At 35.6% G+C, this 21,573-nt stretch overlaps 1 protein-coding gene and 1 long non-coding RNA gene across 10 annotated transcripts in view; one reads left to right on the top strand and one right to left on the bottom strand.

The window, feature by feature from the left end:
* The window catches only part of LOC128879862 (neurofibromin), a 25,947-nt gene extending 4,374 nt beyond the window's left edge, over positions 1-21,573 (top strand). The window contains exons 1-24 of one of the 9 annotated variants that reach the window (XM_054129398.1): positions 1,364-1,504; positions 1,568-1,848; positions 4,173-4,500; positions 4,602-4,820; positions 4,955-5,642; positions 5,729-5,999; positions 6,092-6,469; positions 6,559-6,745; positions 7,272-7,313; positions 7,465-7,538; positions 7,778-8,646; positions 8,772-9,073; positions 9,166-9,727; positions 9,845-12,641; positions 12,725-12,865; positions 12,952-13,210; positions 13,276-13,391; positions 13,672-13,788; positions 15,384-15,443; positions 15,761-15,963; positions 16,196-16,382; positions 16,481-16,743; positions 16,894-17,058; positions 18,688-21,573. In XM_054129398.1, the coding sequence (XP_053985373.1) occupies positions 1,789-1,848; positions 4,173-4,500; positions 4,602-4,820; positions 4,955-5,642; positions 5,729-5,999; positions 6,092-6,469; positions 6,559-6,745; positions 7,272-7,313; positions 7,465-7,538; positions 7,778-8,646; positions 8,772-9,073; positions 9,166-9,727; positions 9,845-12,641; positions 12,725-12,865; positions 12,952-13,210; positions 13,276-13,391; positions 13,672-13,788; positions 15,384-15,443; positions 15,761-15,963; positions 16,196-16,382; positions 16,481-16,743; positions 16,894-16,975 (8,205 nt within the window). In that variant the 5' untranslated portion in view covers positions 1,364-1,504; positions 1,568-1,788 and the 3' untranslated portion in view covers positions 16,976-17,058; positions 18,688-21,573. Of the gene's footprint in view, positions 1-1,363; positions 1,505-1,567; positions 1,849-4,172; positions 4,501-4,601; positions 4,821-4,954; positions 5,643-5,728; positions 6,000-6,091; positions 6,470-6,558; positions 6,746-7,271; positions 7,314-7,464; positions 7,539-7,777; positions 8,647-8,771; positions 9,074-9,165; positions 9,728-9,844; positions 12,642-12,724; positions 12,866-12,951; positions 13,211-13,275; positions 13,392-13,671; positions 13,789-14,108; positions 14,267-15,356; positions 15,444-15,760; positions 15,964-16,195; positions 16,383-16,480; positions 16,744-16,893; positions 17,059-17,348; positions 18,180-18,687 lie in introns of those variants that run through there. The other 8 variants (XM_054129395.1, XM_054129397.1, XM_054129394.1 and 5 more) reach the window with 8 other exon arrangements.
* On the bottom strand, positions 238-3,157 carry LOC128879870 (uncharacterized). Its single transcript, XR_008457710.1, has 2 exons — positions 1,949-3,157; positions 238-1,403 (listed from the first exon to the last, which is right to left on the bottom strand). It is a non-coding gene; the product is annotated as an uncharacterized LOC128879870 (long non-coding RNA).

Below are 21,573 nucleotides of genomic sequence, written 5' to 3'. Positions count from 1 at the left end.
TTAACTTTTACTTTATCATAGTTGTTCACATATTGCATAAATAATTGTTTCTAGTCTTTGTATTTCTTCTTTTTGTTTTTTCTTTTCTCTCTTAGATAAAATGCGAAGTCATCGACGACACGGGTACGGTGTTTTCCGCCACATATATATTTTTATTAAGAAAATAGTTAACATTATTTCCGCAAACAATCAAAAGTTGGATTGATTTTTGGTGGAATTGATTGCCTTTGCGATATGTTGTTTCTTTTTTTTTTATCTCTCATTTAATCTCAATTGTTGTACATGTAGTTGAGAACTCTCGAGAGAACATCGTGGTAAATTGAAACAATAGCACTGTTGTAATTTAATATTTTAGTTTTTCATTTGCAATGTTTGGAAGATAGAGTTTTTCATGCAAGTACTGAATTCGAATTTTAGGTTGCACTTTATTCCTGCGCGGACCGCTCACGGAAATTAGCAGTAGTCTCTACTCTTCTACAGCATTGTTGTTTTCAGCCGACTGGGCCTGAGCAAAACGGGCAATAATGTCCAAGAAAATACAGAAATGGGTGACACCTACACCTGTACCCTCGTTAAAACAGGATCAATAAATAAAAATTGTTTGATAATTCTGTTTAAGCGTTATCACAATTAAGATCATCGTTACTTCACTTGTTCTTCGAGAATTTCTTTATTAAATTGGATGTAGAATTATAAGGAACTCGTCTATTAAACATGCAAGAATTCAACTCTAGAGGAAAAAGTATTTATTTCTCCGTGATGCATCGAAGAAAATTAGACGATGATATTAACTTCGTTAACGCTTACTTTTCTTTCCATAATTATTAACCAACAATATTACCTTTTACATTTTTGTGTAGTCTAATACTCCCTTTCAACTAGAAGTTTTACAGAAATATTTGCTGAAATAAAATTGCACAGTACGAAGGGAATGGTATCGCCATGTTTTAATTTTTTTTTTTTTTTTGATATTCATATAATTTTACATCGTAATTATCATAATTCAACTAATAATTGTCGAGTGGTTAGTTTTTTAAATAAATAATAATACCGAATGCTATGGCGCACCTAGCGGCGCTATGTAGGAACTATTTCACGACAAGCTTGGGCGATTCGCCGAGAAATGGCGCCACGTTTCCGGGCGATCTTTCCTCTCACTCTATATACGAGAGTGGGGGAAGCGGCCATGTTGCGTTCGAGAAACCACCTGCGAGCGATAGTTGTACAACGTTCTCGGAACATGAACGCGTTGAACGAGAAGCCGCCTTCGAGCGGCAGTTTTGTAACGTTCTCGGCACGTGGACGTGTTCTCACGTCTGTAATAGAGGTCAACACACAATAGAATTTCTCCTCGTTGCTGTTATAACCTAAATGTCTACACTTCTCTCCTGCCTTCTCCATTTCTGGAACAGTAGAAAAAATTTAATATCAGTCAATTATTAGTGTACGCCCCCGTCTGCATCCCCTCGGGTCACTTTTTCGAGCTTTCCGACAGAACTACAAGGTGAATATATCACGCAGCATGCCTTCGGTCGGTAACATTTTCATTTGCGTGTATGTTTGTTAGTTCCAGAACCTGCCGTAATTATTGAGGCTCTGCGATAGCGCCCCTCCCCAACGGGAGAGAAAGAGCGAGCGAGCGAGCGAGCCGTTACGGTGCTCTCTCCTCTCTCGACTGGCAGTCGACCGTCGACGTTCGTAAATGGCGATGTACCGATGTCGAATGCTCGTAGCGAATTGGTGAATCGTCGTACGTGATGACGGCTCGTCACTGAACCCCGGACGGCGATGGGCACGCAAAAGCCGGAAGAATGGGCGAATTTGCTGATCACACGTTTCGAGGAACAGGTACATTCTAACCATCGCTCGATCCGCAAATCTGTTTAGTTTTCTTTCTCGCTTGTCCGCCTTCCCTCTCTGTGACCATCCCCCTCTCTTTCTTACGTACCCTTTTCCGGTGCTTTCTCTCGCTCCTTCTCGCACTCTTCCTCTATTTCTCCTCCTTTATCTTCATACACTTTTCGAGCCTCTCCTCTTTTCTTTCTTGCCACTTCTTGCTTTATCCTTCCTCCTGTGTTTTCTGTGTTTTCTTGTTAATCTCACCGTATCCCGTATCCCGTTCGTTTATCGCGGAACGTGCAATGGAAAAACTAGCGTTAACGTTCGAACGACTGGTGTTCCATTCACACTCGGAAAGGCCGCCGGTGATTATTTTCATCGCTTACATAAAGTCGAATTAAAGTCAAATTTTGCGCTATCGACGTAATCGTTCGTTAGGATTGCACAGCAAGTGTAAACTTAGGTTTCGATGAGTGAAGCATTTCGCGAGCGACGAGCGCCGAGACCGTAATAAACACACGACTTTGACAGCCGTCAGATTTTTCGAATGTTACATTTCGGTAGTATTCTTTCGCTTGACGTTTGTTAATTCCGATCTACGGTGTTCGCGTTCGGGCAAACTCGAGAAGATTAAACGATCGTCGCGAAACAACCGTTTGTAGTTTAATTAGACACGTAACGATGAAAGAGATTCTTAGAAATGTTTTCGTTGTTTGTATTATATAAATTTGTACGTGTCTCTTTTGTTTGTTAGTTTCACCGGTTTCGAATTTTTTTAGCGTCGCGATAAACGCGAAATGGATTTTTAACGATGCAGCGATGTAGCTTGTACAGCAAAGTCCTGCTTAATTCGAAAAATGTAATCAATTAATTATTATTATTCTGTTTGGTGTTTAGTCATTAATCGTTGCCACTGTTGTCCCCGTGAGCGTGTCACGCCGTCATTCGTTTGTTTCGTTGATTGATTCGTTCATTCATGGGAAGATGCTTTCTAGTGATCTCCTCCCTCTACATGCCGTGGACTCCACGGTTTGACCTTCGCCCCTTCTCCCTTTCCTCTCTACAGCTATTCGCTTAAGGTGTATTGTACAAGGTGTTCCAAAATGTACGTATCATTTGAACACGTTGTTGCGAATCTTATTTACTTTTCGATTCAATCATTTGTACGGAAACATTTCTTCTGCTCTAGAAAAATATCGAGAAATATTCCTTCCGTTTGATCAAAATGAAAGCTACTACATCTCATAGCGAATGATGGAAATAAAATCTGTGACCTTTATTTATTTATACCGTCGAATACAATTATAATTTGTTATTAAAATAGATCGTCAAGATCGATTCGGGAGGTGATTTGAAACAACTTTTTCCTTAGCGAAAATGTTGTCCGAGGCTTCGTAAATGGGATATTAACGAAATACCCCGACCAATCAGAGCGAGCGTTTACCGTCGAAGCGGTCGCGGTAGCGAAGACTACGCGCTGAGCGGCCGCGCTCATACGCGAACAAACAGCGATGGGTGAAACCAGGGCCGGCGCAAGGCAGGTTCAGCGCGTTCACCGGAACCTGGCCCCGCGGTCTACGAAAATTACCCAATTAAAAGGCACCGATTTTGATTAACTTTTTACAGAATGAAAAAAGGTCACGCCGGCCCTGGCTTTTACCCTCTCTGACGTCGAGTCACTTGTTCGCGGCCGCTCAGCGCGTAGCCATCGCTACCGCGGCCGCTCCACCAGTATCCTCGCGCTCTGATTGGTCAGTGTTTTCTGTTAATATCTCCTTCAATAACCCTCGGACAACATTTTCGCTAAGGAAAAAGTTGTTTCAAATCACCTCCCGAACCACCCCTTTCAAGGTGTGGCAACATTTTTGAGACACCCTCTATATCCATGTAATGTCGCTTCCGTCGTGTCGCGGATACGTGAATGAAAATTGCATTCACTTCGCGCACGGCTTAACGAGGAATTCAAATCTATAGTAAACTTCGGTGCGCTTAAATTACACGAAATTTTTTTTTAAGTAAATGGCTCGTTTATAATAATATACGTAATAAATATTTCTAATTGCATCGAGATTTAACGATAAAAATAGTTGTACGAATTTAAAAATATTTTTCTAATCCTGTTGTGATTCCAAAAATTTCGAAATGAAAACATGTTTTGCAAAAGTGGTTGTATTTTACATTTATGTTTCGCATATTTGATTGAAAAATTGTTCTTAGTACATCCACTTTTCGTTGTAATAATTTTGGATAGAAAAATCATTAGGTAATGAAAATTTAATAATTTTTTTTTATATATAAAATATCTAAATAATGAATTTTTTTGTTATATGTAGTTGCCGTGTCACAGTGGCCCTCAAACCAGCCACTCTCGTATGAATGAAGAAAGAAACAAAAAATGCTTGATACAAATTTCTCGTTACCGTTTTTCCCTTGTAATATCCAGTCTCACTAAGATACTCCAAAGTGTTAATGAAATGGTACCATGTATCGGGGGTCAACGCATATTTCATAGCACAGACCAAGATCGGCATTCCTATGAATCTATCGTTATTGTTTTGGACACTTTGGAAAAGTGTCTTGCGAATCAACCAAAAGACACGGCTAAATTTGACGAAACTATGAACGTAAAGTTTCTGCTTAGAGAGATATGCCAATTTATAGGTAATGAGAATTTAAATACGGTTAACAAAATATTTGATCGATACGATATTAAATTTTGTTGCGAGGAATTATATGTATAAATAACCGAATATTATTTTCAGATGTACCAAACGACAGTCTTCAAAATGCTCATTTAAAAAATTTGGCGAGCAAAGTATTGTTTGCTTTGAGCTTAAACTTCTTCAATGCTGTATTTAACAGAATATCGGCTACACTCCAGGAACTAGCAAAATGTGGCGACGAGAATGCCAATTACAGCGACATCGAATTAATTCAGCACATTAACGTGGATGTTTACAGGCTAACAAAACTTTTAACTGGTACGTTTACTATTTTTTTTAGAGGTGTATAAAAATCAATTTGTATCATCCTTTAGTATAACAGATATACAAATGTTTTGTTTTCAAGAAGATACATAACTTGTCGTTTGATACTATACTTGTTATTATTGTAGAAACGATCCAAAAATTTAAACAGCTCAAAAAATCAGCGCACATAGTTCTTATGAATTCCTTGGAAAAAGCAATTTGGAATTGGATGGATACTTATCCGCATGAATTTGCCGATCTTCATAAAAAGCCTAACGAAGATCTTGGAAAAGCATGCGAAGAATTATTCGATATTCTCGATACGTTTGCAGACAATAAAAAGGGAAGAGCTGCAGCTGTTTGGCCTTTACAAATTATGCTTCTTATACTTTCGCCAAAAGTTTTGGAGGAAATAGTGAATGCTGATTCTGGTGCTCCTTGTTCGCCGAAACATTCAAAGAAAAAACAATTTATCGACAGCGTTAAACGAGGTTTAGGAATGCATGGTAGTTCTAGTAAACAACTAGTAGAAGCTGCAGCGGTCACTTGCATTAAACTTTGTAAAGCATCAACTTATATAAATAATCGGGACTCGAACAACGTTATCTTCACGCTTGTTCAACACGTAATGAATGATTTGATGGCACTATTTTTTAATCCAGTCAAACTATTTTCTCGTGGTCAGAATTACGTTGCCCAAGACATCGACCTAATGATAGACTGTTTTGTTAGCTGTTTTCGTATTAAACCTCACAACAACGAAGTACTTACAGTTTGCTTGAACTTGAGTTTTCCATCGACATACCAATTCGTCTTGGTTAGCTCATTATACAAGTAAGCGGAACATTACGTTGTAACTATACATACATACGAAAATAGTATTACACTCTATGTAAATTAAATGTTTATTTTTATTTTAGAATTGTAACTCAACCAAGACTGCAATGGTGGCCTCAAATAGATCTTCTGTATTCACGTAGTACAGAACTTAGAAATATGTTTACTGATGTTTTAAATAAAGTCACACAGAGTTACATATCACACACACCGTTGCGAATGATTCACAGTTTAACCCTCAAAGGTAAAGAACAGAATAAATACAGGGATCGCGGAGAAGAAATATCGAGTTATAGAAATTTACTCTTGTGGATGGTGAAACTCATTCATGCCGATCCTATGTTACTACTGTATGTAAGTACCCCGTATAAACGCCATGGTTATAGCTTGTAGAACGAATATCGTATATAAACTATACGCTTACAAATTTTTATTTTATTTTACAGAATGAAGGAAAAGCTGGTCATGAAATACAGAGCTCTACGTTGCAATTAATTAAAGGTTTAGTTTCCTTAATTCATCAACCAACAATGCCAGACATAGCATACGAAGCAATGGAAGCATTATTAGTATTGCATCATCCAGATAAAATAAAAACATGGAATCCAGAAGCGCCGATTCATACTTTTTGGGATGTCAGTTCCCAAGTTCTCTTCTCGATTTCTGAAAAATTGATTCAACATCAAATTGTTAATTATACTTGTATATTAAAATGGATTAGAGAAATACTGATTTGTAGAAATGCTTTCCTGGCGCAACATAAAGATTACGCTAACGTGGGTAGCCAGATTGCTATTTGTAAGCAGGCACACATTACACTAGAGGTTTGTTCGTATTTTCATAAGTACAATAAACTACTAATTCATGCAATAGTTAAAAGATTAAGTAGATTTATAATATTTGTTTTTTTCAGGTTGTATTGTTCATGTACTTGTGGAGTATAAATATGGAAGCGGTTTTAGTATCAATGTCTTGTTTTACATTGCTATGCAAAGAAGCGGAAGTGCGTTGCGGTAGCGATGATGTAGCAGTAACTTGTTTACTTCCCAACTATCATTTATACCTTGAATTGGCGCAACCTTCTACTGTGTTAATCACTGGTGAGTTAGAATTTATAAAACATCAACATTATCTTTATATTTGAATATGAAATATAATATTTTTTTACATTAGAAAATAGGAATTCGAATCGAGAAACGACTACTAAATTGTATATTGTTTTGCAAGATTAATTTTAAATAGTATACTTTTAATGTCGAGTATAATATTACAACGATATATTAAACATACATGCAACGTAAAAATAATTTTTATTTTGTTATTTTTAAATTACACGAGTAATTTATAATGTATTTTCAAGAATTTATAAATAATTTTTAATGAAGTCACCAAGTATAGCTAAAAACCAGATTGTTAGTACTTCTTATTGAAAAGTTTATTAAATTTGGGTCAAAAGACGACCGAAAAAATATTTGTTTAAATCCATTTCGATTCGGGTCTCTAGCGAAGATATTTTTACTTGAATTCAAACATTCATTCATGAATTTTTGAATTCACTTTGTATTTTGATTAGTATAATCCTTATATGGCTGCAGTAGAGTATTAAAGACCTTGTTACCATAACAGCCAGCGGGGAAAGTAAGATATGTTATCACGATCATAATCATGGTAAGTGTTCAAAATTTCTATACATTATAGAATTAACGCTATATTACTTTCTTGTCATTATTTTAATCGTAATATTTTGCGTATAGTTGCTTTATGAGTAGTATTAATAATGATAATTATACATTGAACGAGTATATCGTGTACGTTTTAGGGCGCGCTGCTTTACAAAAAAGAATTATGGCCTTATTGAGGAAGATAGAGCATTGTGTAAACGGTGTACAGCCTGTATGTATATCGATCACTCATGTTTCATATCTTTATTAACTAGTACAATTCGTAGTAATAATAATAGCGATGAGTTCTCCTGTTTATTACGTATTTATCATAGTTCACATCGAAGCATTATTTTTGCGTTGTAAATATTATAATGTAATTAATTATTGTACACAAGTAATATTTTACAATCAAACATCGAAAGATAAAAATCGATTATAAATGTAAGATACGCTTTATTGCATATTTAGGCATGGGAAGAAACATTTAAAAATTGGGAAGTGACTTCTCGACAGTTAGTAAGTTATCCTAAATCTAAGACGGAAGATGGTCAGATGGAATTTTATCGAAGCACAGGAAAGCGTAGAGCATCGCATCAAAATTCCGAACATGAATTAGAGGAACAAATTAACGAGTGGGCAAACATGACAGGATTTCTCTGTGCTCTGGGTGGCGTATGTTTGCAAAAACGTTATCCGAATAGACCATTATCAGGCATGCCTTCGAACCCAGAATCAAAGAAAAGTTCGACGAAACAGCAGGAGCCTACATCTTGTTTGTCAAAGCCAAGCCAAGAAGTACAATGTACGCAGTTTGTTTTCAATTTATTGCGCTTACTAATCTGTAACAATGAAAAATTTGGAAATCAAATTCAACAACACGTTAAAGAATTGGTAGGCCACGAAATGAGCCCAGCGTTGTATCCGATACTCTTCGATCAGATCAAAAGCATAGTCGAAAAATTCTTTAATCAAGAAGGACAGGTTATAGTAATGGATGGTAATACTCAATTTATCGAGCATATTATATTTATAATGAAAAATATATTGAATTCAAAGTCGGATCAACCTTCTGAATACCTTGGAATGACCAGTATAGAAGGGATGATGTTAGCGATCGTTAGATACGTTAGACATTTGGACATGACTGTACATTCTATACATATTAAAACAAAATTATGCCAACTCGTCGAAACGATGATGAAAAGGCGTGACGATTTAGCGTTTCGACAAGAAATGAAGTTCAGAAATAAACTTGTGGAATATTTAACCGACTGGGTGATGGGTGCCACTCACCAGATTACTCCATCGACTAGTGGAGACTTAATTGTTTACACTCGGTAAACAATTTTTCTATGAGATACGTTTATGTTGAATTACTTTGAATAATTAAAAAATTATTATTACTAGTGTTTCTTTGAATATTCAATATTAATTTTTTCAATGTTTCTATTTTACTTTCTAGGGATTTAGATCAAGCTTGTATGGAAGCAGTCGGAGCATTATTACGAGGTCTTCCTCTTCAACCCGAAGAGTCTGATCGTGGCGATTTAATGGAAGCAAAATCTGAATTATTTTTAAAATATTTTACTCTTTTCATGAATTTATTAAACGATTGCAATGAAGCAGCTGCCGAAGAAAAAGAGCTCGTATCTCAGCAACCGTGTTTAACTAGCGGTAAATTATCTACATTGCGCAATGCTACCATACAAGCTATGAGTAATCTACTTAGTGCAAACATTGACAGTGGCTTGATGCATTCGTTAAGTAAGTAAAAGTCTTTAGTCTTACATGTGAATGTAACTTGATACTTTTTTTTTTCTTTAATTTGTAGCTTCTAAATCCCTTATGATTTACAGGTTTAGGCTATAATCCAGATTTACAAACACGAGCAGCATTCATGGAAGTTCTCACTAAAATTCTTCAGCAAGGAACAGAATTTGATACACTAGCGGAAACAGTATTAGCTGATAGATTCGAGCAATTGGTTCAACTCGTTACAATGATTAGCGACAAAGGGGAATTACCTATTGCAATGGCTTTAGCCAATGTTGTGACAACGAATCAAATGGACGAATTGGCACGAGTTTTTGTAACATTGTTCGATGCGAAACACTTACTATCGCCTCTTTTATGGAATATGTTTTATCGCGAGGTCGAAGTGTCCGATTGTATGCAAACACTATTCCGAGGAAACAGTCTTGGAAGCAAAATTATGGCATTCTGTTTTAAAATTTATGGTGCAAGTTATTTACAAAATCTGCTCGAACCTTTAATTACGCCTTTATTGGATGATCCTACGACTGGTTTCGAAGTCGATAGTGCAAGGATAGATACCAATGAAAATATAGAACAAAACGGACGCAATTTAATAGCATTGACTCAAAAAGTATTCGATGCTATAGTATCGTCAGCTGATCGGTATGTTGATGGAAAATGTTTAAATAATTTATAATAAAGTTTATATTCGCAATATCTCTTTTTCTTTGTACTTGTAAACAGATTCATTTTGTTATGTAGGTTAATTCTATTTTTCAGATTTCCACCACAATTGCGGTCAATGTGCCATTGTTTATATCAAGTACTCAGTAAAAGATTTCCACAATGTCCACAAAATAATATCGGAGCCGTAGGAACTGTAATATTTTTGCGATTCATCAATCCAGCTATTGTTTCACCCCAAGAGATGGGTATCGTGAATGAATCTGTACCTCCTCAAGTGAAAAGAGGGCTAATGCTTATGTCTAAAATACTTCAAAATATCGCAAATCACGTGGAATTTAGTAAAGAGCAGCACATGTTACCCTTCAATGATTTTTTACGGGCACACTTTGAAATTGGAAGAAGATTTTTCATACAGATAGCATCGGATTGCGAAACAGTGGATCAGGCCAGTCATCCGATGTCATTTGTGTCGGATGCTAACGTTTTAGCATTACATAGATTGCTTTGGAACCATCAAGAACGAATCGGTGACTATCTTAGCAGTAGTAGAGACCATAAGGCAGTAGGTAGAAGACCTTTTGATAAAATGGCCACATTATTGGCGTACCTTGGGCCTCCAGAACACAAACCAGTAGATTCGCATTTACTATTTTCTTCATCCTATGCTCCATGGTCAAGCATCGATATGTCTTCAACTAATTTCGAAGAAATTATGGTGAAACATAATATGCACGAAAAAGAAGAATTCAAGAGTATCAAGAATTTAAATATTTTCTACCAAGCAGGCACTAGCAAACAAGGATATCCAGTGTTTTATTATATTGCCAGACGTTATAAGATCGACGACACGAATGGTGATTTGTTGATGTATCATGTTATTCTCACTCTAAAACCGTTTTGTCATTCCCCGTTTGAATTAGTTGTCGATTTTACCCATATGTGTTCAGAGAATCGATTTAGGACAGAATTTCTACAGAAATGGTTTTACGTATTACCAGAAGTTGCTTACGAAAAGATTCATGCTGCATACATTTACAATTGCAACAGTTGGGTAAGAGAATATACAAAGTTTCACGATAGAATCTTGGCACCATTGAAAAATAACAAAAAAGTAGTCTTCCTCGATGGGCCAGGCCGTTTGAACGACGTAATTGACGTTGACCAACAAAAATTGCCTGGCGCTACACTTTCTCTCGACGAAGATTTAAAGGTGTTTAACAGTGCTCTGAAACTGTCTCACAAAGAAACTAAGGTATCCGTGAAAGTTGGACCAACTGCTATACAAATTACCTCAGCGGAGAGATGCAAAGTACTGTCGCATTCGGTTTTTTTAAATGACGTTTATTACGCATCGGAAATAGAAAAAGTTTGTTTACTAGATGACAATCAATTCACTTTGACCATTTCTAACGAAACTGGCCCGCTGTCTTTTATTCATAACGATCGTGATAATATCGTCCAAGCTATAATTCACATAAGAAATCGATGGGTATTATCCCAGCCAGAATCTGTGTCTGTTCATCCAAAGATTAGACCTAAACACGTACCTGGCACGTTATTGAACATGGCATTATTGAATCTTGGTAGTTCGGATCCAAATTTAAGAACAGCAGCGTATAATCAACTATGCGCATTAACTGCCACTTTTGATTTGAAAATTGAAGGGCAACTCCTGGAAACATCTGGACTTTGCATACCTTCGAATAATACGATATTCATTAAACACCTAAGCGAAACTTTAGCTGCGAAGGATCCTCACCTTACGCTCGAGTTTCTAGAGGAATGTATACAAGGGTTCAGATTGTCGAGTATCGAATTGAAACACCTCTGTTTAGAATATATGACTCCGTGGTTAAATAATCTCGTTCGATTCTATAAACCTAACGATGGAGGAGGTAACCGTCAGAAGCAAGTAACAAAGATTTTAGAGAAATTAATTACGTTAACTATCGAGGAGGTGGAAATGTACCCAAGTATACAAGCCAAGATATGGAGCACAATTGGAAGATTGCCGGATTTGATAGATACAGTTTTGGATAATTTCATTCAGCGTAGCGTCAGCTTTGGGCTCGGTTCCCCAACGGTTGAAATAATGGCTGATACAGCTGTAGCGTTGGCTTCTGGAAATGTTCAGTTAGTGGCAAAGAAAGTAATAGGAAGACTTTGTCGAGTTTTGCAACATACGAGATGGGATGATATAGCTATTCTAGCAAGATATTTACTGATGTTGTCCTTTAATAATTGTTTGGACGTAGGAAAACATCTACCTTATTTATTTCACACGGTAACGTTTCTCGTTTGCTCCGGAAGTCTGAGTATGCGAGCATCCACCCATGGTTTGGTTATCAATAGCATTCACTCGCTTTGCACTTGTAGTTCCCCTTCGTTTTCAGAAGATACTTACCGAATATTGCGAATGAGTCTGGATGAATTTTCTCTACCAAAATTTTATTTACTTTTTGGTATTAGTAAAGTAAAGTCTGCTGCGGGTACAGCATTTAGATCTAGTTATAGACATTCGAACGAGAAATGGTTTAGTAACGAGCGTAGCGTTACCGGAACGCACGACAAAGAAAGACTCTCGTTAACCAGTTTGGAAATCATAACGGATGCTCTCCTTGAAATTATGGAGGCTTGTATGCGAGACATTCCGCAATGCGATTGGTTGAAAACTTGGACGTCTTTGGCGAAAAATTTCGCTTTTTGCTTTAACCCAGCTCTTCAGCCAAGAGCTTTGATCGTTTTCGGTTGTATCAGTAAAAGTATAACCGATCAAGATATGAAACAGTTGTTAAAGATATTGGTGAAAGCGCTTGAGAGTTTTAACGATATTACATTACTCGAAGCAATTATTATGTGCCTCACTCGACTACAACCATTACTTAGACCCGTAAGTTACATTCCGTCATGATATAATATATTTTTAAGCAATCCTAAATTTACTGGATTTGTGTTCCTTGTTATATTTTGAAGGAATCTCCCATACATCGATATTTATTTTGGGTCGCAACATCTGTCCTTCAATTGGATGAAGCATCTTTGTATGCATGTGGTTTAGCTCTTCTCGAGCAGAATTTGCATACTTTAGATTCCCAAGGAACTTTTGATGATAAGGTAAAAATTCACACATTTTCATCTTGTATTATAATTACATTCAATGCGTTTCAGTACTTTTACAATGAATTATAATGTTGTTTTAGACTTTAGAAAATGTTATGATATCGACACGTGAGCCTTTAGAATGGCACTTCAAACAATTGGATCAAGCTGTAGGACTCTCGTTCAAATCCAATTTTCATTTTGCATTGGTTGGACACCTTTTAAAAGGATACAGGCATCCCACGCCAACCACTGTAACAAGAACAGCTAGAGTACTCACTATGTTGTTAGGCATCACGGCTAAACCATCTAGGAGAGACAAATTTGAAGTAACGCCAGAAAGCGTAGCTTACTTATCTGGTAAGTTTTCATTAATCTCCTTGTCTGAATGAAAATTAATAATTGTCATATTTATACACAATTAGCATTGGTATCTGTATCCGAAGAAGTGCGAAGTAGATGTCATATTAGGCATTCGGTTGCCAAAAATACAGAATCTGGTAGTACAGACTGTCTTGATAATTTGCTTCCACACAATACAGTGAGTGAATTTTATATTGGTTATGATTACTCTTAAAATGTTAGACGATTCCAGGCTTCACGCGAATCCATAGAGTTTTTTTTATAAGCTTTATAAAATAATATTTTAAATATAAAAAAATATTTTTACAAAAGTTATTTGGTTTAAATGGACAAATTATAGGGTGTAAATATATTGTAAGTGAAGTAGGGAGGAAGATTAGAAAAACAAATCAATTTTTTTTAAATGAATTCATTTAGTTATAATACAAGGTTGTAATGAATTGTATATTATTATACAGGATACAGCCAATGCAACATCTAGCAATCCGACTAATCGTCGACAAAAATCGTGGGATCTACTCGATCAATCTGCGCTTACTCAAGCTAGACAGCAGAAACAGTATTCAACACATCAGGTAAATTTTATTTTCATCATTTCTAGTGATCATATCATTTGTTTTTATTTTGGAGACACTTTATTATGGACCTGATTGATTATATAGATAGAGACACATAAGGTGTCATTCGAACAGAATATTTCTATTGAAATTTTTCATATATCTTTAAGTTTCGAATATAGCAATATCGGTCACTTTACGTGAATGCACGTACTATTACAAATCTTGACTCCTCGTAACAACCGTGTTACAAAACTAAATATATATTTTATTATTTTCACTGTCCTTCTTTAAAAGTATTCGAATAAAAGACGTAAATAAGCAAGAACTGCTCTTAGGCATATGCAAGCAGGGCTCTTATCATGGACTCCAAGTTTCAACAAACACACACATACACACATTTGCCGAAGCTCTTAAGAATGTGGGACTTGTCGAGATCATGGGATTCTTTATGTACGCAGGCCCTATTCAAGCAATTAAGAAAGAAAAACAGGCAGTAAATTTATATTTACTTTAAAGTTGTAAAGTAAACAGAATGTTTATTACCGTAGTACTCACTACGGAAAGACTAGAAGTGAAAATGTGAATTTTAACAACTTGTATATCTCTACTCCTACGTCTAGATGAATTATTTAAATAAAATTTTTAATTGAATGGAATTAAAGATCAATATTTTTAGCTAATAGAAGTTGAACAATAGTTAACAGCATTCGATAGATACAATTATTCAAGTGATACCACAAAGAAAGTATTTATTTGTAAAACGGAAGATCTGTGCTTCTTACATACTTACTAAATTCTGATCATTTTTTAATGAATTGAGAAAGCATCTTTTCACTTTTGGTCTCCTCCTTGTTAGTATCTTTTATGTATTTGTCACGGGTCCTGGGTTTGTTAAGGGCGCTCCTGTAAAGAAGTAATTCCTGCCGAGCGTGTCCTCAGGCTATGTGTTACATTCTTTAAATTTTATAGACTATTTTAATAGTCATTCGATAATTACCGTTTGTTGTCGTTATAAGAAAGAATTGAATTGAAAATATTGCGAAGAGAACTTGCAGGTCGCGATTAAGTTATACTCTCAAAGGATTGCGGGCGACAAAGAATCAATTCTCTTACAGTTGTACCGGGGTTTTGGTTGATCCTGTACAGTAATTCATTTGTCGTTGTATTTATCTGTTTAGTATATTTTTATTTGTTTCGTGTTATTTTCTATAACGGTATCAATTATTCATTCTTCTATATCGTCTTCTTTCCCCTTATTAGTTAAAACCCTTTCTCTCTTACGTTTTTCAAAACATACTTCAAATGTCATTGATATTTCAAGAGGAAAGAAATAAAACACACTTGTTTTATATTTTGAATATAGTTCTAAAGATGAAAGATCGATTTTACATTGAATAATATTACTTGTTGTATTGTGTTCTTGTATGTCACCTCTGTTTACTCTATCGATGTCTATGCTCACATCTGCCTATATCTACCTTGCCTGTGCCTGGATTGTGTAATACACAATGTAACTTGTCACTTATATGTGTCATACCCCATCAATTTGTCCAAAAAATGACGATGTACGCGTCATTAACAAGACTGGACGGATTTTATTTAAAACGCAGCGATCTTTTTCTGTACCAACTGCAAAGGAAACGAAAACAACCGAAGAAACAGAACCAAAGGTATATTATGTCATCTTTTATATACCCCTTTTTATATTCTATTTACATGTAAATGCTTAAAGTCCTTTCCTACTCTATGTTACAATGTTTTTTTCATTTTATGTTAGCATGCATTTATGTCACAAGATTGTCAATATATTTATCGATGCTTAATTTTTTCAGGTTTATGCAATGAAATCGAATAGATATTGCATTATATATTTACCGCTTAATTTTTTTTTTTTTTTTTTTTTTTGTGCTAACTGTCTCAAAGCATTTATTAATTTGAACCGTGACTACAAAAATTATACAGACTAAAGTTTTTGTAATTTATACAGAATCGAAGTGCCAGAGTAAGCGTGAGCAACGAAAACAATGTATTACTCGATCCGGAAGTACTGACAGACTTTTCAACTCAAACTTTAGTTTTAACTGTTTTGGTCACTTTGGTAAAAAATTCATCTGACGAAAATGAACAACGGATTCTTTACGAATACCTCGCGGAAGCCTCTGTTGTGTTTCCAAAGGTGTTTCCAGTGATGTAAGTATTTTTTTTTTTATTCTATAAAAGTTTTCTCAGGACATACACATATACATATATGTATCAACTCTTTGAGAGATACTATTAAAAAGAAAAATATAACTCACGTTACATGTGAATGAAAAAGAAACAATACTTAAAGTAAAATATTAAAATATAGCGAGTAATATTACAATGAAGTCACCATAAATATTATTTAATATTATTTTAATAGTTATAAACTTATTTGCAGTCATAATTTGCTCGACGCAAAAATCAATAGCGTTTTATGCTCCTGTCATGATCAAGGTATACTAAACTCGGTACAAGCAATTATACAGAATATGATATCATCCGAGGATACAAGTCAACAACAATTACACTATTTACAAAGCTGTGGGTTTGGGGGATTATGGAGGTTTGCAGGTCCTTACACAAACGTGAGTAAATATGTATTGATAATTCATGAAAAAATATACTTAATGTTCTTACAGTTGTCAGAAATGCAATTAAAATGATAATACATGATATTTTGTAGTCCAATTGCACAGCTAAAAGTGCGCAGTTGTTTGTTAATTGCTTGGAAGCAATGATCAAGACATGTCTACCAGTTGATGAAACAGAAGGATCTAGCAGTAATGAAACCTCAATGGAAAAGAGTAAACGAATGGAAAGCCATCAGTCCGACGTAGCATCAAAAAGTAAAACTTCCGTTTATTGGACCGATCGCACAAGCGCGCATAATTCTTCAGACCCAACTGATGAAACCTGTCGAAGTAGTACGTCTTTTATTCATAGAGAGTGAGTAAATAATTTCTAATCCAATCGTAGATTAATATGATTGAATATTCTAGACATCATAATTATTCAATAGAAGAGAATAGCTTTGAGATATTTTTTAACATCATTAAAGTAATAAACGAACGATACTGATAATTGAAATAATTTCAGCCACGTTATTGATCGCAGAGGAGATATTTCGCTAGATCCTATCAACCAAGGAGAAAATAGTAGTAGTAGTTCACAAGCTTAGCGATTGGCATGTGAATCTAAGAAACAGTGCAGTAAAAATGGGAGAAAAGGACAAGTTGGTCGGAAAGTGCAACAACAATTGAGGTATGTTGAACAGAAACTTCTTTACCGATACAAATAATGCAGTAAATTATATAGTATCTATTATTTTTTCTAAAAAAAATAAATATTATTTCACTATGTACTACGCGATGAATTATTACTTCATAACGAAATTGGATACTTTTTTTTTTGAAAAATATATTTTGTTCGTATTTAGAAATCCTTTTCTATAAGTTTTTTATTTTGTACTATACAAATACGTTGTATTATTACATTCGTTTTCCTGTCAAGTGGCGATTCTGATTAAATATTTTTGTATATTTTGATCGAAGGAACGCAAACATTTTGACTCCATGTTATTGCTGCAACATGTTGAATCAGTTTAATTCAATGCCGTCCACCTCACCTTAACGAATCCACTAGAACGGAATTCAACACGCTCTACTCGTTGATAGACTCTTTTTCTTTTATTCATTAGCGGTATACATCGGCAACTCTGCATTACTTTTAAATTTGCATCTACCTGATGACTAATTATAAATTTGTAATTATAAAGAAAGAAAGAACAAAACGAGCCATTCAATGGCTTCTATTGCGATAATGTTATCCTGCACAAACTATGATTCTTAAATATGGAATTGTAAAATAATTTTGTTAGTTAATATAGTTCGTAGTTTCATTATAGAAACAAGGTGTTCATCTAAATTTGTCTAACCCTTTAGAGTTAAATATTTTTATATCATAGAAGAATCTGTTTCTATTTCTAAATAGATTTAAAATAGTCTCTCGTTTTTAGAGTAAAATTATTCTAAACGTGCATAGTTTATCGGAGAAGTTTAATTCCATGTACAGCTATAAAGGGTTAAATGAGTTTACTTTTTTTTAAATGTATAATAGGAAGAAACGATATTTTACGACAGACACTAAGTGTTACTTAAATTTGATTATAATAAGAAGAGAGAGAAAAAAAATAAAACAACATAGTTGTTACGTTATAGTACAAGAAACATTCGATTGAAAACGACACATGTTTAATGGAAATTTACTACATACTGTGGCAAGTAAGTTGTATAGATACGACGATGAGTGTTTAAGATACCTACATAAATAGTTACAGAAGTTTTCTATGTGTATAGGGATGTATTAGGTGAAAAGGAATATATTCGTAAAAAGAATTACCAATATTTTATGTTACCAAATATTACAAGGAAAATACAATTTGTCTCAAATAGACTCGAAACTTAGTGTAAAACCCCTAGAATAATATTAAGAGTACCCATAAGTAATGTCGTTAAAATTTGAAGAAGGAGAAAAACGCATTATTTATGGGTAGCCCTAATATACATATACAGCACACACACAAAATTCAGTGTCATTTGACTCTGGAAGAATCTAGGAGAGGACGCGATTTCAAACCGGAAGCCTCGGTTACCGTCAACCATGAAGAATCCGGCCCGTGAAAGCGTCAAAAATATCATTTTTCGCTCGTAGGAATTTCAGTTCTCTCACTCTCCTTCCTTCTCAAGAGGAAAGACTTTACATAGATAATCGTTGACCTAAGTCATGTTTAGCATCATCGACTCGTTACGTTCGCATAGTGCCTTGAAAGATGTTCACGAGTAAGGCCCGATGACGAGCATCTTTCGAGGTTTGGTATAATTTATGTTCCAGGAAGCGAGCTTTCGTTACTCGGATCGGGGCTGACCCTCACGTTCGTGGCTTCTCGACGGCTTGCAGAAGACGGGAATGGAAGTGAGTGAGAGAGAATGAAAATGCGCGAGATATTTGACAACGGTATACACCGACTCATTTCGCTCGAGGACAAATGGTTTAGCTTACGTTAATCCTTTCTCGTTCTCGCGTGATGGAGGTATCCGATACTTGTACGCGTGGCTGCGCGACGTACTTCGGTGTGCAGAATCATTACGCTACTACCGACAAATTGTATCGTACAAATCTTCCATAAGACCCAACGTGTGGTGTGATCAACGACAGAATCGAATTCGAAGACTTGCCACCAATTTGCCCTGTTGCGGAGAACTCTGCCCCCTCCTTACTGCCGTGGCTGATGATGTGGACGCTGAACGAGAATATCGCATTTAGATTTATTTTTATGAAATTTATTTAACGAAATGGACTTTGTATATCGAACTTGGCGATATTCGTAAGCGGTAGTAATAACAACGGCAATGTTAACGACAAGTATTATTTTATTTTTGAGAATCGGAAGCGTGAAATGTTTGGAATGCTTCCCTTTGCGTCGCTTCGCCGGAGACTTTTGTATCTGTAAGCTTGTCTCTGCTTTTTTCTCTCTTGCTGTTTTATGGCATAATCTCTTCAAAATTAGGCATTATTTTGTTCGTTGATCTTATAAACTTAAATTAAATAAATAAATGTTATGTCTCCGTCACTCGACGAATGTCGCAACTCGTTACAAAAGAATTACTCTTTGTTAGGTATTAAGATTATATACAACGTACTCTGCTGTCCAAAAATGAACGCGAGTCTATGCATAGGCGCTGTCGAATTTTCTCCTTTCTTTAGCGGAAAAATCTCACCGCCGTGCGTCGCGTTAGATGTATTTACTTTGGCGGATGCGAGACAAACGAATGTAACCTTTGATTTCTCGTTAGCGAATGACTTAGTACGTGCCTTATCGTTTTCGGGCGCTGGCCGCCGGGCATATGTAGGTAATTGCGAGAGGCGATGGGGAATGGTATTTATAGAATTCGCAATTCGTAGGCAACGCGAGAAGGAAACAATTAGCTGCAATCGTTTTCTACTTTCATTGAAACGACCCTCGCCCACTGCGCTGGGCTGTGCGACTCGGTATTTAGTTTTCACAGTTTCTCTCTCTTTTTTTTTTTAGCAAAAGATTAATCTGTGAAAATGTTATAACGGTCAGCCGATTCGTTTTATTCGTAAGTAACGATGAAGGAATCGATGCACATGTAAATAGCGGTAATGCGAAGAAGTTACGTTTTGCTCGAAAGTTGGCGCCGCAACTCTTTCGAGACGAGTATCCAATTTATCGGTCGTTACAGAGACCGTAACGAATGCATGCACACGACCGGAAACGGTAAGAAAAGCTTCGGTGGTTGAGAGTAGAGTAAGTAACGATAAAAGTATGAGTGAGTCGCCGACGAGTGATAGCAGCGTTAATGGTTTTTTGCGTGTTTAAGAATGATTGCGATAGAGTATCGTCGCAGTTATTGGAAGTCAGCGGTATACGGTACGAATCGATCGAAACGTTGGAAATATATACCGATTGCGAAACCGACAAGTCGTGCAGCGATCTCGAGCGTGAAAGAGGCTCGAATCGCGTCTAGATAGAAAAGTTTAGGAGTAGCAGAGATTGATATGTTACGAGAGAATCCATATTATAGTTTAGATATATATATATATATATCGAAGTAAGTAATACCGAGATAATCTTTGCGTTTTATCACAGTTGAAATTGCAATTGAGATTTAAGGCGATTTTTCGTGAAACTATATTTTTCGAAACGGTGTGCACGATTTTAGGAAAACTATCGAACCGGTTTAATCGTAGTCTGGCACATGCATACAAAATATCGATATCTAAGACGTATTGCACGTTTTTTTTTTTTTTTTTTTTGTTAAATATCTAATAGTTTACTCGAAAATTTAATCGAACTTTATCGTTTTCGTCGAGAAACCAGTGTTTTTGTATTCAAATGTGTATAAAATGAATATATCTGAATATTTTCAACGAGAATATAATAATAAAAAAAAAAAACGTTCCATACGCCATAGCGGTATAGATGTAGATTAATTGTTCAATTTCTATAATCGAATAAGTCGTCGCGACTCGCCAACTCGCCATACATCATCGACGATGTACATTTTCAAAGTATTGAAAAATATTCCGCGGCGTCAGTTTCCTGTAAAAGTTGCAAACTCGAGCAATTAACGTGATTTCGTTTACAGCGAATGCTACCCCTAACGTTACAATTCTGTTTCTTTCATAGATTATCGAACTACTTTGTAATCATAGTTGATACTAATCGAGGCTTCCTGGTGTAAGCCGTGTCCTTTGAATAAAATATTCCGATCTTTCGCCAACATTGCAACTAGCATTTTCAGAGGTCAAATGACACACCGATACATCACTGTAGACCTAAACCTAATTTTTAATAATCATTCTTACAAACAGGATCATGCCTGAGTACGTTAATTCCCGGTAGATAGCTAACCTGACCCAACCTAGTATCTTAACGTGTAAAATTTTAGTAGAGTAAGTAAGCAAAAGTTATTGAAAATTATTATTTGATTAAGGTCTTTCATAAGTAAGGAATAACAAATTCTCCTGATACCTAAATGTAAAATCTGGTCAGAATTCTAATACATACCAGAGGTTCTTTGTGACACCTCTTCAACTATTATGTTCTCCATATACAAAAAGGTAAGTTTCAAGACAGAATTTAAAAATTATAATACTTCTTCGCTCACATTACATTCTCCTGACATAAAAGGTAAGTTTCAAAACAGATTTAAAAATTTCGAGACCAATTCGAATATCATGTACCTGTGATAC

Source organism: Hylaeus volcanicus, chromosome 7 (assembly GCF_026283585.1).
Source record: "Hylaeus volcanicus isolate JK05 chromosome 7, UHH_iyHylVolc1.0_haploid, whole genome shotgun sequence".
Taxonomy (NCBI): Eukaryota; Metazoa; Arthropoda; class Insecta; order Hymenoptera; family Colletidae; genus Hylaeus; species Hylaeus volcanicus.
This window is presented reverse-complemented; position numbering and strand designations above follow the sequence as displayed.